This window comes from Lates calcarifer, unplaced genomic scaffold (assembly GCF_001640805.2).
Source record: "Lates calcarifer isolate ASB-BC8 unplaced genomic scaffold, TLL_Latcal_v3 _unitig_5776_quiver_344, whole genome shotgun sequence".
In the NCBI taxonomy this organism is placed as follows: Eukaryota; Metazoa; Chordata; class Actinopteri; family Centropomidae; genus Lates; species Lates calcarifer.
In genome coordinates, this window is record NW_026117718.1 from 185,674 (window position 1) to 205,234 (window position 19,561).

The 19,561-nt window shown below is 39.8% G+C and overlaps 1 protein-coding gene across 8 annotated transcripts in view; it reads right to left on the reverse strand.

Annotated features, from left to right (window-relative positions):
• The window catches only part of ryr2a (ryanodine receptor 2a (cardiac)), a 194,731-nt gene continuing 175,170 nt past the window's right edge, over positions 1-19,561 (reverse strand). For all 8 annotated transcript variants that reach the window (XM_051069064.1, XM_051069060.1, XM_051069062.1 and 5 more), the window contains 17 exons: positions 18,973-19,179; positions 18,578-18,892; positions 17,910-17,977; positions 16,821-16,962; positions 16,488-16,574; positions 15,870-16,139; positions 15,576-15,706; positions 15,158-15,200; positions 13,997-14,130; positions 12,910-12,970; positions 12,282-12,428; positions 11,311-11,445; positions 8,760-8,916; positions 7,112-7,176; positions 6,741-6,841; positions 6,048-6,099; positions 1-5,319 (listed from right to left, as the gene is read on the reverse strand). In XM_051069064.1, coding sequence (XP_050925021.1) covers positions 5,224-5,319; positions 6,048-6,099; positions 6,741-6,841; positions 7,112-7,176; positions 8,760-8,916; positions 11,311-11,445; positions 12,282-12,428; positions 12,910-12,970; positions 13,997-14,130; positions 15,158-15,200; positions 15,576-15,706; positions 15,870-16,139; positions 16,488-16,574; positions 16,821-16,962; positions 17,910-17,977; positions 18,578-18,892; positions 18,973-19,179 — 2,211 coding nt within the window. In that variant the 3' untranslated portion in view covers positions 1-5,223. The remainder of the gene's footprint in view (positions 5,320-6,047; positions 6,100-6,740; positions 6,842-7,111; positions 7,177-8,759; positions 8,917-11,310; positions 11,446-12,281; positions 12,429-12,909; positions 12,971-13,996; positions 14,131-15,157; positions 15,201-15,575; positions 15,707-15,869; positions 16,140-16,487; positions 16,575-16,820; positions 16,963-17,909; positions 17,978-18,577; positions 18,893-18,972; positions 19,180-19,561) is intronic.

A 19,561-nucleotide genomic window follows, 5' to 3' on the forward strand; every position in this document is an offset into this window, starting at 1 on the left:
TTCACAAGTTAATAAAGTTTTATTTTCAAAATCATGCATAATCCATTCATTACTCATAGTCTCAGTTCCTCTTTACACATTTATGTCACAGAAGTAGCATTTGTCTACTCTACATGATGCCCCACTGTGTGGCAATCTAAACATGCCCCCTCTGTGGTAAATATGGAAAATATGTATTTATTTTTACATGAGCAAAATACCACTTAGTAATGGCATTAATCAGTCAGGTGTGGTATTGCAGTTAAAAAACAGAACAAAACATAGGCATGACATCAGCATTGTATAATGAGTGCAATGCTATATACATACCACCAACACTAGTTGGTTGCAACTGTAACCAGTAAAGTCATCAGTGCTCAATGTAAAACCCATATGTATCCTCACCCAACATTAAAGGTGCAATCAGTAAAGATGGCTTCTGCTAAGCCCCATGTCTGAGGAAATTATAAAATGGACCTGCTTTACAGTACTTCAGACATAATGTTATATACAAACTGACTTAGGTGAGAAAACTCACAGGTTCACTTACAACACCTCGCATTCAAATGTCACCCGTGTTTTTCACAGTGGGAGTTTTTATTAGCAGATGTGTGTTATTAGCTGTAGAAAGCTGACATTTGTTACACAGCAAAAACAAATGTCAGGTAGCTGGTTTATATGGCTAACTGCATCACACTGTAGGTTACTTATTACAGAGACCCAGCATGTTCACTGTTTAATAAAGAAGACATTATGAAATCCATGATATAAATAGGTGCAGAAAAAAAAATATAAACATGAAATCAAGACACACAGAGTCAGTTATGTGACTGGCTGTTTGTATTGTCTGAATGAGCACACAGCCAATCACAAAGGTGCCTCTGCCCCTGGGTGAAATAACAGTTTTTAAAATGTACAGATTAATTCATTCTTATTCATATTTTCATTTTGTCTGTATTTATTCATATGAACACTTATTTCACAATGTACTACTGACTTTAAAATCAAACATTTTGGGTCTTCATATCGCAGGTTACTAGTCTGAGAAATATGATCCTAATTTATCACTATTTAAATATTTCAGATTCTGAAGCTCAATTCACTTTTTACATGCTTCACTAATGATTACTGGTGTTTTGGAGAAACCAAACCAAGTGCAGAGTGTATGCTGAGCCTGGGGAAGTTTCTCAGACTTACGTAACAGGAGCACCTCTGCCTGTTTGAAAGCTTCAAGTAGAAAGCTCAGAGCTGAAACACAGAGTGGCAGGAAATGTTCAGCCAAACCTACATGAATGTGAAGGTGGTTTTGTGCAATGAGCCAATTAAATATTACTGCACCTTTAACGTTAAGTGGTGAACTAACTTAACAGAACAACCTCCGTTTTATTTCCTTACAGTTATTTGTTAAGTAAATCAAATAAAGAAATAGCTAATAAAAGAATAAATACACAACTTTATTTAAATCTGAGAAGAAGTTAAGCAAGCTTGTTGTTTTGCCTTTGTTTGCAATTTACAATGGTCAGTCATCTCCCATACTCTCCCTGAAGGGCTATTGCTTGAGCTTAAAACCAAATGAGACTTAAACAAACCCGTTACTCATAGCATATTAAAACAGAGATGGTTAAGTAAGAGAAAAGCAGGAGCCACTTTCTTTTTTCAAAGGGATGCGATTGTGGCAAATGAGTTGAAGAGTTACAATGAAGCCCACAACACTTAAATACAATATCACAGAAATCTTAATTCATCTTAAATAACCCTATTTAACAATTTATGGGTGACACAGATTTAGTGTCAATGTTATACTTGTTCATTAAACCTGCATAATAAACATGCAATGGCATTTTTTTTCTGAGATAGTTTATTCATACAAGAGAGTAACTGTTTGCTGAGTTGCATAAGGTCATCAAAAGAAAAGAAATGAAAAAATCAATCCTTATTTGAAATTTCTCAGACATGTTTGTGGAACATCATTCACCAGCTCTGAGTATTCATTCAATCAACACAAAGGTCCTGTGACTGAGGGATTAATTAGTAAAAGTTAATGAATAAACAAAAACTTTTTTTAAAGAACCATACTCCAATAATAACTATGCATTAAATAAATTTATTTAAAATGATCTAATTTCTGATATTATCATTCATTTGGCCTTGACTTTGCTTTTTTTGTACACTTTTCCCAATCTTTTCTATGAAAGATTTGCACTTTTCTTCCACTTTAACTGCCAGTTAATTTCCTGCTTTACAGTGAGGGTGTAACAATTAAAACATAAAATAGAAACAAGTGAGCATACAATCAAATGTATTGAAATGGTTATTAGATTTCTGTATCTTGACGCTCCTATATTGTATTATAATATCTCCTATATAGCATGAAACAAAATGTATACAGTATGTGTGTCTGCAGCAGTGTGTACTTAAACAAAGCTAACATAACAAGATGACTTCATCTTTAAAATTGGTGGCACACTGGCATTATAAATGATGAGTACTGGTATGTGTCATGAAGACCATTTATGCTGTTGAAACAGCCATCACATACATGAAACTTGTTCTACGGCTAACAAGCTTTGCAACACACACTCAGGCGTCAGTTTACTAGTCCAACTAGTTAAAACTAATACAGTCTGATCCATCAGCTCTGCAATAAATCCTGCCATAGGCTACTGATGGTCTGTTTATTCCAAGAGATATTTCTGTTTCTCCACCCCATTCATATTACTGAGGGTAGATTAAATACTAAAAATACCTCAGTACAACACATTACAGTTCAACAGCAGCACAAACTCCATCCTCCAAAATGATCAGACAATTGAATCAACACCTCTCTGAAACAGTTTCAGGACAAACTGTGGGTTAGAACCTTCATGAAGGAAGATTTATTACAGGACCGCTGGATCAGACTGACGTTGGGTGTTTTCATTCCTGGAAGTCCAGACCAAGGTCAGAAACAAGGTTCATGTTTTTGTTGCATTCTATATATCTGATCTAGGTGCACAAAACTCTGCTTGACATATCTATGTCCTGCTGTCATCACTAACATGTACTGCCTCTGCCTATACTTTATTGATTGGTTTATAGATGGTGTGCATATGATGTCAGCATGTTGTCAGTTCATCCTCTCAGGCTTTTTTTTTTTTTTTTTGCATTTTTTCAAGTTGACTTTTGATTTTGTTGTTGGATCAAATCACAATTGAATATTTTGGTCCAAACCAAAGATTTGGCTTTGTGGACCTAATTGACTAGATTGAATATATATAGAGCCCCGCCAAAGAATTCAGTGCTTTTGTTAAAAGGAGGATACCACCTGCATTTGACAAGTGGTAAACTACTGTAGGCCTGTCTCTTATCATAACACCAGCACTGGTGAACTCTACAAGGCAACGTAAAGGTCATCTGACAGGGCTGTATAATAAAACGGTCAACTGAATCAGTGGTACAATTGTTGCAAAACTGTGCCTCTTCATTTGTAATTCACAGAGCTATGAAGCAAGTGCAAAAGAAATTTCAAATGAGGATATTTCTACTCAGGTCTGCACCAAAGCTGCTTAAGAATCTGAGGCATGCCAGTTATTTAATGTCTCAAATGTACCGAAGACATTTCTCTCTCTTTCCCTCTTCCTTTTCTTTCCTCTGGTGCTCCCATATTTGTCTTCTGTCATAAAGACCCCATCACCCAGCTCCACGTTAGCCTTAGTTCTTTACATTGTATTTATGTGAAGCGATCCAACAGTCTTCTCTCCTCCTCCAGCATGCATAGCTCGTTCCTGGCTTAGTAAGGCACTGAATCCTTCAGTCTCCCCTCCCCCTTCTTTCATCCATTCATTTATCATCTATCTTCAGCCTGCCCTTACTCTACATTCCCACTGCAAGAAACATGACTGAGAGTTTCTCCACTCCACTCCTTTATCTTGGCTAACAGGCATGCACAAACTTTGAATGCAGCTTTAAACAGATAAATACCTTTTTTGCTGCTTTTCTTATTGCTTTTCATAAAACTACATCATTTGACAAATGTATTGAGCAAGCCCTAGTTTAGAAGCATTTAAAAAGTCTTAAGTCCCACCAGTGGCATCCAGAGACTGTGATGTCTCTTACACACCACAGTGCTGGAGAGATGGACAGAAAAAAATAGTTGACTGTTAAAACCAGTAGCAGGGCTAAAGAGGTTTGTTTGGATGGTGACCAAAATTTTTACTTGTCCACATATATTAATCTAGGGAAGAGTGTTGGACTGGAGTTTCCACAGACATCAATAATGGATTCAACCATTTTACAAGCATAGTTTGGGGAAAATGTATTTATTTCTCTAATTTTTAAAGCAAAAAATGCAGATAGCTGATGGAGGATTGTGACTTGTAGGTGTCCATACTTTGGCTGAGTTTCCAGGTCGACTGGAATTAAATGGACTTGCTGATCATGTTTCTAGCAAATATGAACACTTAAGGAGCCCTTCACACACAGTGTTGGCATGTACAGGGTGTGGACTCAGTGTTAACATCTGTAATCTATACTTAAATTCAGTCCAGTGCAATAGCCCAGTTTGTGAAGATCAGATTGTCCAGATTTTGTTGACACTGTGTTACAGGTGTTGATTCAACTCTGTGGTAGTTCTGGAGGATGTAGTTTTGACAATGAGGATTTGTCTTAATCTCTGACCATGGAAGCTTCTAAAAGGTCAGACTTATTGCAGAGCTGTTGTGTTGAATCACAGCAGGTTGTAGAGATGTTTTGTGTCCACCCCCACCTACATGCAACGTGCACTGTACACATGAAAAGTCATCGTCAGTTAAATTTTTGCTCTCTGTGTATCCATTACTGTCCTTCAGGAGGTATTCTTATCTTTCATCCGCTCTATCCTCCTCTATCCATCTGTGAGTCCTTCCTTTTTCCCTTGTATTTTTTGCTTGTTACTGTGACTGTGACTGAATAAGATAAAGCAAAGAAGTCATCATCTGAGCCTAAAACCAAAAACCTAATGTACAACATATACTTTTATAATTTCTCTGTACAAAGTCTTAGAAGCATTCCAAACAAAGTGTGCTGGAAGTGGGGGCAGAGTCTGGATGAGGAACGGCTGGGAGGAAGGCGTTGGGTGGAGCCTGTAAAGGAGGCTAGAGATGGAGTTCGTCCTCTACTGGGAAGTGGAGCAGAGTGTGGAACCTGTCGTTTGGTGGAGACCACAGAGAGCGGTATGAAAGGTTTGAAGGGTAAGCAGAGGGAAGAGTCTGTTGCTCCATGAACAGATCAGTTGAGCTGATCCTCATACTGTTTCCGGAAACAGTCACCAGCAGGGAAAAACTCCCAGCAACGCTCCTGGTACATCTTCCATACATATGATTCCTTAGAGACAGATGAGAGGTAGAAAGGGTTTATATTACATATGACATTTTTAATCGCTTTGACTCATTTACATTGTCCACTACTGAGGTTAGTAACAGCAGTGGAAAAATGAACCACGAACAACCTCAGTATGCTTCCAAAGATTTCATTCAACAACATGTGAGGCCTAAGTGTTTCTGCCTGTTCTAAGGGGACAACAGCTAAAACAGTTGGAACAGTCTCTCCTCAAAGATCCAGTTTCCATTTGTCATTATTAATGTTTTGTATCTAGATAAAATCCAGATGACATTTAAGACACTTAAACCCAGTCACATCTCTGCACCTCTGCTGGTCAGGTCATAGATCTGGTTACAATTATTTCTCAGCTATATTTCTCAGTTGTACATGTGAATAAGCTGTGTATAAACAATGTGTCTAAATAACTTCTACTGATGGGTAAAGAAATGATTTTAAATTCTCAGTGATCATTCAAGAATTTAAACTTGAAACTGACAACTTATCTTAATTACAAATATCCAATTACACTTACTAATAAAAGGAACATTCATTCATATGATTTTACAGCTGTAAGCACAAAGGCTGTTGTAGTGAAAGTAGCATTCCCAACTAAAGAACAAGTTTCTAAGGCCTAACAACCTATATTATTATTTAAGCCAAAGAATATGTTTTTACTGTGCAGTGGAAAAGTGGGAAAGTTAGAGGGACCAAAGGGAAAGAAGCTGGTTTACCTGGCCTGTGTGCTCTGTTTCATCTTTGTTGATGAGATACATCACAAAGAATCTGTAACACACAAACAAACACACACACACATTAGAAAAACAGATCCACCAACATTATGACATAAACCCACATGCACAAACACACACCAACAGTGATATAACTGATATTAGATCAAATGTAACCCTTACTGTGCTGTCATACACATTAGATGAGCTGAGTCTTTAGAGGACAGTTCTCAGCTCAGTATACTGAACCTAAAACAGCCAAACTAGTGTTTAAATGATTTCTGGTGTGTCACCACTCAAGAAACTGACCAATGAGAAGCCAGCACCTGCTGAGTCATTACATAAGGCAGACATAATCCCCAACTACAATCATGATGGTAAAACAGTCAGCTATACGTGTTTGTAATTCTGCCTTTGTTAAAAGAATCCAGGCCCTAATCATAACTCATTAGTCAACACTGTTAGAGGTCCAGGCACACACATATACTCACTGAGCACTTTGTTAGGAACATCATACTAACACTGGGTAGTTCCTCTCTTTGCTCTGAGATTCTGCTCCATGTTGACATGATGCATCACATCATTTCTGCTGATTCTGATGTTCTGATGTGAACTTTAACTGTAGCTCCAGGCCTGAAACTGCTGAATTTTATGTACAGGTGTATATTAACATATTAAAACTCCAGATGTACTCACAGGTAGTTGGCTAAGTTGTGCTCCTGTAGTGTGTGCGTTTCAAAGCCATGTGGCACTGTGTCAAAGTAGTCATTTCCTATTCCACAGATAAAACATTTGGTCTAGAAGAGAAACATGGAAAATGTTAAGTCGCTGTCATCACACAAAACAGTCACATGGGTTTTTATCTGTGATCCATACTGGGCAAATTGTCAATAGCATCCTTCATCTGGATATCATACAAATGTGAGGGATCTGTGTGTGGGGGGTTGTAACAAAATCTGGCACTGTGTATATCCATACATTTTTATTTGATACCTGTATAAAATGCTCTGCTGTATATACTATGTGGTAACGAGTTTGTGTATGCGCATGTTTGTGTGTGTTTTCACCTCCATATCTTCTTTCACTTGTTCCTGCTGGTCCCTCAGCTCTCCAAATGCATCAATGATCAACCCTAGAATTTCACAGATAACAGATGGTGTACAAGTTAAACCATCAAGTCCACAATCATTTGGTGTTCCAGTCAACATGGTTTGTGTTACCACTGCACTGCAACCAGCTGGAAATCATAAATCTTGCTATGACAATATATCTTGCTATATATTTAGTCTTTAAGTCCTTCCTGTATTATCACAGCAGTTATCACAGTCTTGTATTTCATTTGTTTGTATGATGCATTAGCACTGTCGCCTCACAGCAAGAAGGTTCCGGGTTGGAACCCAAATACCATCTTTGAGCCATGTGCACTTTGGTTTGTCAATGTGGAATACAGCGCCAAAATATATTATAGCAGGGAAAAAATGGTATATTATGGTATAATTGATATTAACAATGGCTGCATTCCATTTAGTTGTTCAAAGGCCATTATGCATACTGGTCCACTGGCACTAGTAACTACAACGCAAAAGAAACAAACCACTGTCAGTGCTTTTCCTGCTGTGACCAGTCAGTGTGTGCTGTCAAAGGGCAATAAGACAACCAGATTTTTTAAAGATCCACTCTAGGCATGTTTGAAGATATATGCTCATCTGTTGGATACAAGATGTCTTATCGCTAAGAGACCATTCTTGATTCTTGAAGTGCAATGTAGACTTCAAGTTTTTACATCACACTTGCATAAGTTGCCTACTGGACCAGGATTGGCTTCCTTGACCTCCCATTTTGATCCTGAGTTATGGTGTTGGATAATGACCAGAAAAACCTTTACATTAAGACATTAAGATGTTTCAGTGAAGCTGACCTAAAATATCATCAGCACCAAAGTGAATGTTTGTGTCAAATTTGAAGAAATTCCCTGGAAATAGTATGTGAACCCTCAGCTAACAAAATTAACAAAAGCTGAGTGAAGTCAAGAGTGAATAAACCTGGATTCAATTAAACCAGATTAGAGGTGTGTGTAAAAGCTACTATGACTTATAAAAACACTTGTTAGCTGAAGACCAGCAGCACAATGAGCCTAAACAACAAAGTAAATCTGCTACAGACTTCAGACAAAGAAAATCCACCTTGTGGAGTCAGAGTCCAGACCTGAACTCAACAGGGCTGCAGTGGACTGAGCTCAGAGACGTTCACACCACACATCCTGAGAATCTGTCTGAGCTGAAGCAGCTCTGTAGGAAGAACGGTCCAAACTTCCTCCTGAACATTGTACCAATCTGATCCATAGAGACTGGAAAAGCTGGACTGAGGTTACTGCGACCAAAGGAGGTTCAACCACTAAATACTTAAATACCGGGTTGACTGACTTTCTCCACCAGCACTGTGTTGTTTAATGATGTGTGTTCAAGAGCTATTGAAGTTTATAACTGTGTCTGTGTTATCAGTTTTAACATTGTGTTTATCTGTAGTTGGACTTAGATGAAGGTCAGGTCACATTTAATGACCAGTTAATACAGAACACCAGGTCATTGCACAGGGTTCACTGACTTTGTCTTGTCACTGTGAGGTCTCAGAGACCTTTCTGATGTTAAAAAAAACAAACAAACAAACAAACCAAAAAAACACAAATTTCAGTGTGTGTGTGTGTGGGGCTCTTACCCTGGATGATAGCCAGGAGGATTACAATGACAAAGAAGAAGAAGGTGATGTCAAAGATGATGCGATAGATCTCATACTCGTCACCTGCTGGGTCTTCAATCTGGTCTCCAATCCCTCCACCTGCTCTCACACCCACATACATGTGAAACATGTAGCACTGGGAGAGAGGGAGAAACACACACAGGAAGTGGTGTTGAATGGTGTTGGTGGGGGATGGGGGGTGGGGTTGCAATTAAATGTAAAACTTTCTTTTCTTGCAATAAATGACAGTGTGATGAGTGATATTGGGCTATAGAGTAGAAATATATAAAATATAAATAAACTCATTTGACTTGACTAGTTTCAGAAAATAATGAAGGTAAATTGAGGTAAAGTGATTGGTGAGCACTAATGACTAAAGTTAGTGGGTGTTTTTCTGTGCAGACATTTTGCCTTTGCACATATAAGTTTGAAAAAGCTCATAATCGTTAACAAAACAAACAAAATCCCACAGATAATTCAAAACAGTTTTGATTGTGTTGAATTTGAGTCAGTCGATACACACTGACTTTAACATTGACAATGCTTCTGTTCTGTGCAGAAAGTTTCCACTAAAAACATCTGTTATCTAACCAACAGAATTTGAGCAACAATGTAATGAGAGTAAGAGAGAGGGACAAAGACTTAAAATGCAGACATCCTGTAGAGAGGGAGCAAGATGCAGGACCTGACCAAAGGAAGCGGGAAAGGAGAAGACAGGAAAACCTCAGCGCACAGAGAGAAAGATGAAGGCTACGAGGGAAACAAGTGAACAGAAAAGGAGCGATGGGCTCAGATTCTCTCACCGTGCTGTGAATGTTACTGTAAGGGAGGAGAGGAAAGAGCAAAAACCTCCCCAGGGCAGTGGCCATTCCTCAGTCTATCCCTCCATCCCATTAAGCCTGTGTCACCTTCATGTAGACCAGCCAGAGCTGCCACCTCTGGCCCCTTAATAGGAAATAGAAGAACTCCATGGAATGCTATGGGTGGCTGACTACAGGGGATTAGAGTGTGTGTGTCCTGAAATTTCCGGGTGACAGAAGGCCCCCCTCCCAACCCCAGAAAACACACACCATAGAGCCCTTTTATAGTATTTCTTTCAGATGGCTTGGCAGCAGGAAACAGCATCATCACAGCTGTAATTCATTCTGTCTTTACCGGTGTCCTCTCCAACCATTACAGCCTTTGTACAAATGTAAAGGGTAACACCACTAAAGTGTAAAAAGAACTGTATCATGGCCTGTATCATGAACTGAGCAGTGAACTTTGGCTTAAACTCCATTATCACAGTCCTGCATCATAAAGCTCGTCCACTTTTTAACCAGGATGAATCTTAAGTTCACCTGCACCAATATCAGGAAACAAGTTTCATTTTAGATTCCAGAATCAGCATCCTGGGTCTAATGAAGCCAGATACTGGTCCCCAGAGAGAGCCTTACATTGAACTTGTATGATGAATGCCTCAGGTTAGCAGCATAAAATTAATCTCTGTGGTTGTGTGGACTGTTGCTATTCCTGTAAAACTAACAGATGCCTGAAAAAGAAACTGACAAAAAAAGACTGTGTAATCTTAGAGTAGCTCAGCTGGACTGTAGACAAAGCCTGAGGGTGAGCACTGTCAGACTAAAAGCTCTGACCCATGACTTTCTGTCCATAAATGGAGCTGGACCGTCTTGACTGAAAGGCTCCACTGGATACTTCCTCCTCTCAGTGAGACAGGGTTTACAGACATTACCAGCCAGAACAGCAGTGAGCCACTGCCCACAGCAACCACACTGAATATCTGAAGACTCAAACCAGAGTCTTAATGCCTACTTACCTGCTTTTATCTCCTCTGAGCTTGATTATTGCAGTGCACACTGTGTGGGTATCAGCCAGGGCTCCCTCCACTGTCTCCAATTGGTACAAAATGCTGCTGCTTGACTCATTACTGGGACAAAGAGGTGTTTCTACATCACCCCTTTGCTTTCCTTCCTTCACTGGCTTACTGTTAGATTTTGAATTGATTATAGAATTTCATTGCTGACTTTTAAGGGCTTAATGGCCTGGCTCCTGAACACCTGGTATGTGCCCTCTCAGCTGCTGGTTACTCTCAGGTTACAGTTTGTGATCAGAAGTGACCAGGTTTTGCTTTTAGAGCCCTGACACTGTTGAGTCTCAGGTCTCTCGCTTCTTTTAAATTTCATCTTAAACATTTTCTCTCTGTGGAAGCTTTTGGAAATGTCTGACACTCCAGTGTTATAAGTTTATTGTTGTGTATTTATTCCATCTACATGGTTTCATATAAACAGGGCATATATTTAAGGTCACCTCCACATCCATTCACTTAACAGGACTGTTGCCCACTGCTCCATCCACCACCACACCCTTCATCCCTACATGAATGACACTCATTACAGTCGTATCTGTCATGCTCACATGTAACACTAACCAACAGAGTCCACCTTTGCTGTGTTTAGGTTCTTCGGGTGGGTGGGGGTCGTAGGGGGGTTGTATTTCTCTTCCCACATGTTAAGAGTGTTCTCATACTCACTGTCAGCATGTCATCACACTTCATGTCTGGCAGTTCTCCATCTTCACTCTTGTTGTAGAACTTCCTGAAGAAGTTGAAGGCCACTACTGTGTAAAGGTACACCACCACTGCTAACAGGCCAACTGTTAACACCAGCTGGGAGACAGGAGCACAGGCAAGGTTTAGGTGTTGTACACCACAGTCTAAATGAAAATGACCAGTGCAACATTCAACACTTTGGGAGAAAAAGTGTTTTTTTTTTTCTTATAAAGCCTTTTCTGTCCACCTTAAATTAAGACATGTAAGATAATTCAATAATAATGTGTTACATGTTCTTCACCTCTGTATCTTTTTGAAAACTAGAAAATGAAATGTACTGACAATTTCTTCACTGATGTCTCATTTGGGTTTAGTGATGAAAAATGGCATGGTAATCTTTTCTGGTTTAGTGATTCTTTGTTGAAAACCACTTGTGTGTCTGTTGTCTAAAAGTACTAAGCATATGATATTTCATAAGACACAATTGTACAAGTACAACACAAATGTTCAAGATTATTAATAAATCACAATTATCATGATTCATGAGAATTTCCAAAACATGTGATCAGGTTGGCCTGTGATGGAGACAAATTCCTGGCATGAATTCTTGTTTCATGACTGTTGTCATAGTACATGGTCATCCTGTGTTAGTGATGTGAGAGGAAAATGGTGATTCAAGAAGTTCTCAAAGTTACACAGCTTAGTACAATGTGGGGACTCTGGCAACAGTTAAACTATCAGAATTTTTCTGTGTGTTCACATGTTCTCTCTGTTCCTGTGTGGGTTCTCTCCAGGCTCTATGGCTTCCTCCCACATGTTAATGCAGATTAATTGATGACTCTCGAATTGTTGGGTTGCTGAGTGTAGACTAATGAGCAAAATGGCAATCTCATCCATTTACAGTTAAATCTACAACATAATAAAATGTGTAAAGAGTGAAGGGCTCTGTTTACCTGTTTGCCATTGTGTGTGACTGAGGACAGGATGGTACGCAGTGTCTTAAAACCCATGGCGATGTCGAGGAGATGGGCAGCAAAGAAGAAGTTGTTATAGTGACCCAGGATGGACATGGTCATATACCAGGCCAGATACAGGAAGGACTGTAGGGAGGTGGGGGGTTAGTCAAGGTACTGTAGTGAGAAAGGTATCCACATTAACATTGAAACAGGTTTTGCTGTAATTATTCCTCCTGTTCATACTGACCAATAATAGATCCAAAATTCTGTCTCTGTGTTATTGTCCCACCACCTCAGCTGAACAAGGAAACTCTGTCTATGCAAATACGAATAAGGAATTTGTGTAGGAAAGACAAATGTCTTAGGTGCATCCAGAGACTGCACTTCTGGATGTTACTCACTTCTCTGGCTCAGCCCTACATTAACTTTAAAACTACTTAAGGGGAAGCAAACAGGACAAACTGTTTGATGAAAGCCTTTGATTTTACTATGATGGTATTTAAATTCTTTTTTTTTTTTTTTAATCTTGGAATTTTGGAAATCCTGTTATTTCTGCACAGGAAATTCTACAGTGACTCCACATGATGGAGCCAGACATGGTGGATTTGTGTTTCAAAAAGCTTACATTGTCTGTAAATACAACCCCCAGCTTCCAGATCTGGTACTTGACATCAATGGAGTTCAGCCTGTTAACAGAAGAAACAGAGGCTTACACAGGAAGATCAAGTGTGATGCCTTTTTGTCTAAGAACCTTCCTGCCTCCAAGGCAGCACTTACCAAAAATCCTGCTTATACAATCTGATACATCAACTCAAATTTTCAATACTTGTGTGAAAGACTAGCCTGTGGGCTTTTGTCATATGTACAATGCATTCAGTAAGTATTCAGACCCCTTCACTTTTTTCACATTTTATTATGATGCAGCCTTATGCTAAAGCCAAAAAAATTTCCCTCCTCACCAGTCTACACTCAATACCCCATAAGTACAAAGTGATGTTACAATCAAGGTGTAGAAACATCTCAGACACGATCCAGAGAAAGGAACATAAGCTAAACTTCAAGTGTCATAGTGAAGGGTCTGAATACTTATGTCAATGTGATATTATGTTTTTTCCATTTTTAATACATTTGCAAAACATTCTAAAATTCAGTTTTGGCTTTGTCATTATGGGGTAATGAGTATAGATTAATGAGAGATTTTTTTATGTTAACAAAAGGCTGCAACACAATAAAATGCGCAAAAAAGATAAGGGGTCTGAATACTTTCTGAATGCACTGTAGACTAAATAATGTAGAATTTTCATGTGTCTGGATGACAGCCAGTGAATGCCTTATGCTATCTGAGCACTGAACAGCATTAAACATTTGAGCCTTTTTAAGTGAAAGAGCACTTTTAAAATACTTGCATGTGAATGCACTTTGACTAGAGTCTGTCCTCTCAGTATGGGACAAACTTTGGGCAGCCCACCATAAAATAGTGTAGCCAGTGTTTAACATTGCTGCAGCTGCTAGTAAAATGATGTCTGCTCCTTGATCCATTACTCAGATAAAATTAGTTAACTTGAATAACCAGCTTCCATGTTACTTTTTAAATTCATACAGAAACATTATTGTCAAATCACACTGAATACAACCTCATAACACACACACACACACACACACACACACACACACACACACACACACACACACACACACACAGTCCTACTCACACAGCAGCCAGTGAACTGTCTCTCCTGGGTTTTCTCTTTTTGTGAGCATCGCTGAAGTCCAGTGCAGCTTTGTCCATTCCTAGCAGCTCACTGATTCGGTCATGGCCATAAAACTCCCCATATTTATCCATCACCTGAGGAAGAATTTATTAGTAATTTTTTTAGATTAAACCCAGCTTTTCAGAAACAGATGACAAGATGTTATTCTCCTTTCCAGGACTTACACACTTTGACACAAGAAACTGTCCTCAGCTTCTGGCTGACAGTATATCCACTGTCTTGTACTTTTTATTGAGGCCAGCCTCAGTATAGATTTAGGCTGATTCATATCCATTTAACCCTCAACGATGGCACTGTTCACTACAATATCTAAAGATGTGAAAGGTTCACAGATCAAATTGAAAGTATCCTGAACTATCAGATGCATCAGACTTGCCCTGATAAATTTAAACCTGTTGGATTTTTGGGAGAAAACTTGGACAGTACAGTTTAACCTAATACTTTAATAACCACAGAGAGTCAAATCACTAAAAAGAAGGAAACAGAAACAGAATTTATAGGTTCAGTGCTCATTTAAATGACATAAATGACCTCAAAAAATATAAGATGTCTTCAGGGATTTAACTGTACAGACAGCGTAAAGAGGAGGAGAAAAAGATGGAACAAGGGAGAGACTGTGTGTGTGTGTGTGTGTGTGTGTGTGTGTGTGTGTGTGTGTGTGTGTGTGTGTGAGGGAGTTAGAGTAAGTCTGTGTCAGAAAAAGGTAAATGCGGTGTACAGCTCCCTCTGTCGAGAGTCTGGACATCACACACATCACTACATGATGTTGTAGTGTGCAATGTTCATTTACTTTGTAATCGGATGTTATTGATTAGATTAATAATATTTCTTCATGGGTGTAATGGATCTGTGTCTAAACTGGACAGGACCTTAGGACTCCTATAGTCTAAACCAAAATGATATTATAACAAATGAAGGTAATATCAGTATAAACAGTCAAAAATCTCCAGAAACCTAAGTTCACTGTAAGGAGAGCTCAAACCTGTGCTGTTCCACAGCTGAAATGGCTCCATGAATAAACTTGCTTTACTTACATTACCTTAGTAATGCGCCTTCTAATAACTGAGACTTTATCAGGTCTATAAAAACAGTCACACCTACCTTCCTCTTCACAAACTTATCCCAGTAGTTGTTGGGGAAAGATCTGAAAATCAGAGAACAAAAGCCTCATGAGTTACATCATCTTTAAAGGTATATTACAAAAGCATAACTGTAAAGAAATGTAACAAGAAACATCAAACTGGATTGGCAAATATCATCTCCCATCCTGAAATGTTTTTCCCTGTGCAATGCAGTCACTGCTGACACTAATGGTCAGTCACTTCACACCTGGAATATCAGAACATGTGGGAGGTAGACTCTCCACCGTACAGGTGCCCCGTCCAGCTGGTCATTGGTGTAGCACCACTAACAAGAATGAAAACCCTCTCCACCGACACAGAAGACCAGGAGCTGAACTAAAGATTGCATCTCATATTCTACCACTGGTTCTTCACACTGTGTTACTGGGTCTACTCACTGTGTGTTAATGACCAGTCTGTCCCACTGTCCTTTAATGTCATCTTCAGATGGTTGTTCTGTGATATACAAGCCGTCAAATTCCAGCTTCCTGGCCACCTCCTTCTCACGCTTAAAGATCACCAGTGGCACCTACATCACACACACACACGTACATGCACAATTGGGGACATTGAGAGATATCAGAAAAATGTTAGATTCAATACAAAAGAAGGATCTAATGACTGTATGTGATTTTGATTGAGCTGACAGAGGTTTTCAGAATTCTGCTGTATGGAAATGCTCAGTATCCTGCCTTGAGACAGTAGTATCCAATGATACAGAAGAAAGAGATGACAGTGTGCAGGACAGCCAGGATGCGTAGCATGGGCTCCATGTATCCACTGCTCTCCTCCAGGACAAAACGCACTGTGACAGGCTTCAGGTGCTCCCCAGTCTCATCCACAACATCCTCATTTGTCTCCACAGTTTCTCCACCCAATGGATCCCACTGAACACTGCTCTCTGGTTGGCTGCTGGTGTACATCACTTCCTGCTCGTCAGCCACAGATGAGGATGTCGACACCTGGTATGGACAGTTTATTAGTCCTTAAGCCAGGTTTGTAAGAATGAAAAAGAGCGGACAGTCAACATGTGACCCCTGTGATGTAACTGATAACAACACGATGATGCTTTTTAGCTCTGGTTTGGTCTCCACGCTGCTGCTTTCACCAGCTGCTCTCTGACTGTGTGTGTCTGCTGAGCAGGTACAGGACAGTGGGTTTACAGAACCAGAGCTTTGTCATTTGAACAAACAACTTCATCTTTTCTGAATGTGCTGAGAAGATCTGTGAAGAATTAATGTTTCCATTTCTTACCAAAAGTGCTAGTTACTGATAACAGTACAGTTATCCCCAGTACACTGTTCCATTACCTTATAGAATAAGAGGATGAAGTTGATTGCAAAGGCAACAAACAGGGCCAACATCCTCATGTTATAGAAGTTCCTGGCAAAGTAGTTCTGCAGGGAAACAGAAGGAGGGGTTAGACTTCAACCTCCTACAAATCATTTGCTTTAAAATTGTGCTGTCCACATCATCGCGTGAACACATCATCCCAATCCTTTCAGTTATGTCACTGCATTAATATCAGAGCCCTCCTCTTCATTTACACTGTATATAACCAGCATTGGTCTAAACTCCTTGACTACAAAGTTCATGACCAGGATTGTAAAATCAGATGAGAAAGACAGAGAAAGATCCTGTACCAGCAGTTTCCTCTGGTAGGCGATGATCTTCTTCAAGAATGCAGACTCCTGCAGATCTGGTTCGTCACACTTTGAGGTGTGATGCCGTCTAATTTTTGGCTTCATCTTCTGTTGTTTCTCTTGTTCCTCTACATGTCCAGCCCTGAAATCACAACATAATAAACATGTGTACACAGACAACAATACAGTGCTACTTCACTGTGTTTTTCAGAGAGCTAAGTAAATGGACTGGCAAGTGTTACACACTGCAAACAAATGTCCATTGCTCTGAAACCCTCTAAATGGATTTACACACCAAGTAATGATTTTTAAAATAACAGTCTATAGATGAAGCTAAATCAAAAATGTGTTTTTCTAACTAATATTCCCACTGAATATTATATTTCTTCAAGAATAAATAAATAAAATAAAACAGAATAAATGATACAGTTGTAAATGTTGGTCTTGGTTGTAAAGACAAGTATTTGGTGTAACTCTCTATTCATTTTGTTTGTGGACCTCTGACTAAACATACCTTCCAAACTTCTTTGCTTTTTCTTGAGCTTTCAACTACATCTCACAATCTTCCTGAGTTTTCTCAGTTATCATGGAGAGAACTTGTCACATGACCTGAGTAAGGCCCTCATCTACTGAAATTGAATGACTGAAAAAAAATATTGCCATGTAAGCAAGATTCAGAAAACAGTCAGTGTTGCCTTCTGACAAATCAGTGGATCAAACTACATGTTAGAGCCTGACTCTGGACAGAACACAGCTACTTCACAGTCAGCTATGTGTTTTTCACTGCTCTGTTGTGGTGGGGTGACTGACTCTCCTCAGAGCAGGTCTATGTTGGCTCTGATCACAACTGAAATAACCAACAGTTCTATAAATATTGTTGTCTGGTTGTATAATGAATGAAACGGTCTATAAAGCCAGTGAGGGCAGCCACTGTAGTTTAAGCTGAACAGATACAAGTAGATATAAAGCCAGAGTATCTGCTCTTTCCAGAGGAGAGAATAGAATTTAAAGGTTCAGTATGTCAGAGGTAGAGAATGGTACTGACTGTCAGAGGGCTTCTGTGATTCCATAACAAAAATATGTACATACTCTGACGTTTCAGGTTCACATTCAGTCTGTGGAGTTGCTTCCTTCTCCTCTGAGGAAGAGCCCTTTGACTGAAACAGAACACACAATATAAAATAAATAAAAGAAAATGTTTTTGAGACGAGAGAGAGAGAGAGAGAGAGAGAGAGAGAGAGGGAAATACTGGCCCTCATATTAGGTTCTGTTAACTCATTGACAATTTAAATATAACCTTTGCTCTCCTTCACATTATACTGACTAGCACCAGGTATGCTCACCAGATAGCATTGGCTCTTCAGCACTCACGCAGCGGACATCGGACAGAGCAAAAGAGCCGGTGCCCCACAGCTTAAGTGAGGGAACCTGACAGCTTGAGTGTCAGGTGAAGGAGCCTGATGTGGTTGTGATACTTTATAGTTATATACACTGTCATGATTAACGACTAACTAATGTATTACGTATGGTATTTACTCTGATACTCAGTTGTACTGAGGCTGTTGCCTTTATTCCTAATTAGCAAATGTTAGCATGATTGCACTGAAAGCTAAAGCTGAAGCTAAACATTTGGGATCACTGCTGACTGATTGTGAGATTTGTCCATTATTGAAAACTGACTGGGTAAAAAAGCTGAGAAGAAAGAAAGCAAGAGCATCTAACTGAGATGTTTAAGCTGCTACATTTCTTCTTCTTACCTGATGCCTCCGTCTGAGCTCAGGTGGGGGTGCTGTGGTTGGTGCTGGTGGGTTTGGGGAGGGAACTGGGGAGTTGAGCAGTTCGGTCAGGCTGGCATTGGGGTTATGGGGGGTGATCTTGTACTGGCCCCCCTCCCTTCTTAAGTCCAGACCAAAGATGTCTGACAGCAGCTCGGTCTCACTGGTGTTGACTGCTAGGTCAGCCAGGTCCTCCTTGGGTGAGCTGCGGTCGGACGGCCTCTTCTCTCTGTCATCTCCCTCACCCCTCACCTCATCCTGGGTGGGGTCAGGCATGTTGGCCAGCAGCTCTGACACCTGGAAATGGAGGCAGTTTAGGAATTTGGGAACAGCTCTTAGTGGACACACTCTATTCATATAGAATTATGTATAATAACCTTTATGGTCTTTGCCCCCTCCACCAGACTTCCTCCCATGAAAGTGTTGTAGAAGATTCTGCAAAATCCTCGAGCAACACTGAACGCCACATGGAGAAGGCCCAGCAACACTGACCAGTATAAGGACACCAGGGTGGTCACCATGTCCTTCACTGTCATGTTCTTTATCTTCTTCATCTGCTTCTTCAAGCTCTTCATAGACAGCACCTGAAAACGGGGACAAAGCGTGGATGAAACATCATCAACAGAAATCCTTTCCCAACAGGCAGAAATCTACCTCAACACTGATGACCCCTGTCTACACCTCTGTCTCTTCTGAACCTGCTTACACCTGGGTCTTATCAGCTGAATAATTACCTGCTTAAAGTTGAGAAAAAAATCTCCAAATGTATGTTATTTCTGCCCCCCTCGTACCCCTAGCTACGCTACCTGTGCAAACTAACAAAACTGCACCTATAAGCTTTTTTCTGAGAGTGATGATGAGAGATGAGATGATGAGAGATGGATCAGTTTCATGTGCATCTAGTACACAGATGGAGTCAGGATGTGGTTAGCCTAAAGACTGTAAGTGGGGGGGAAACACAACCTA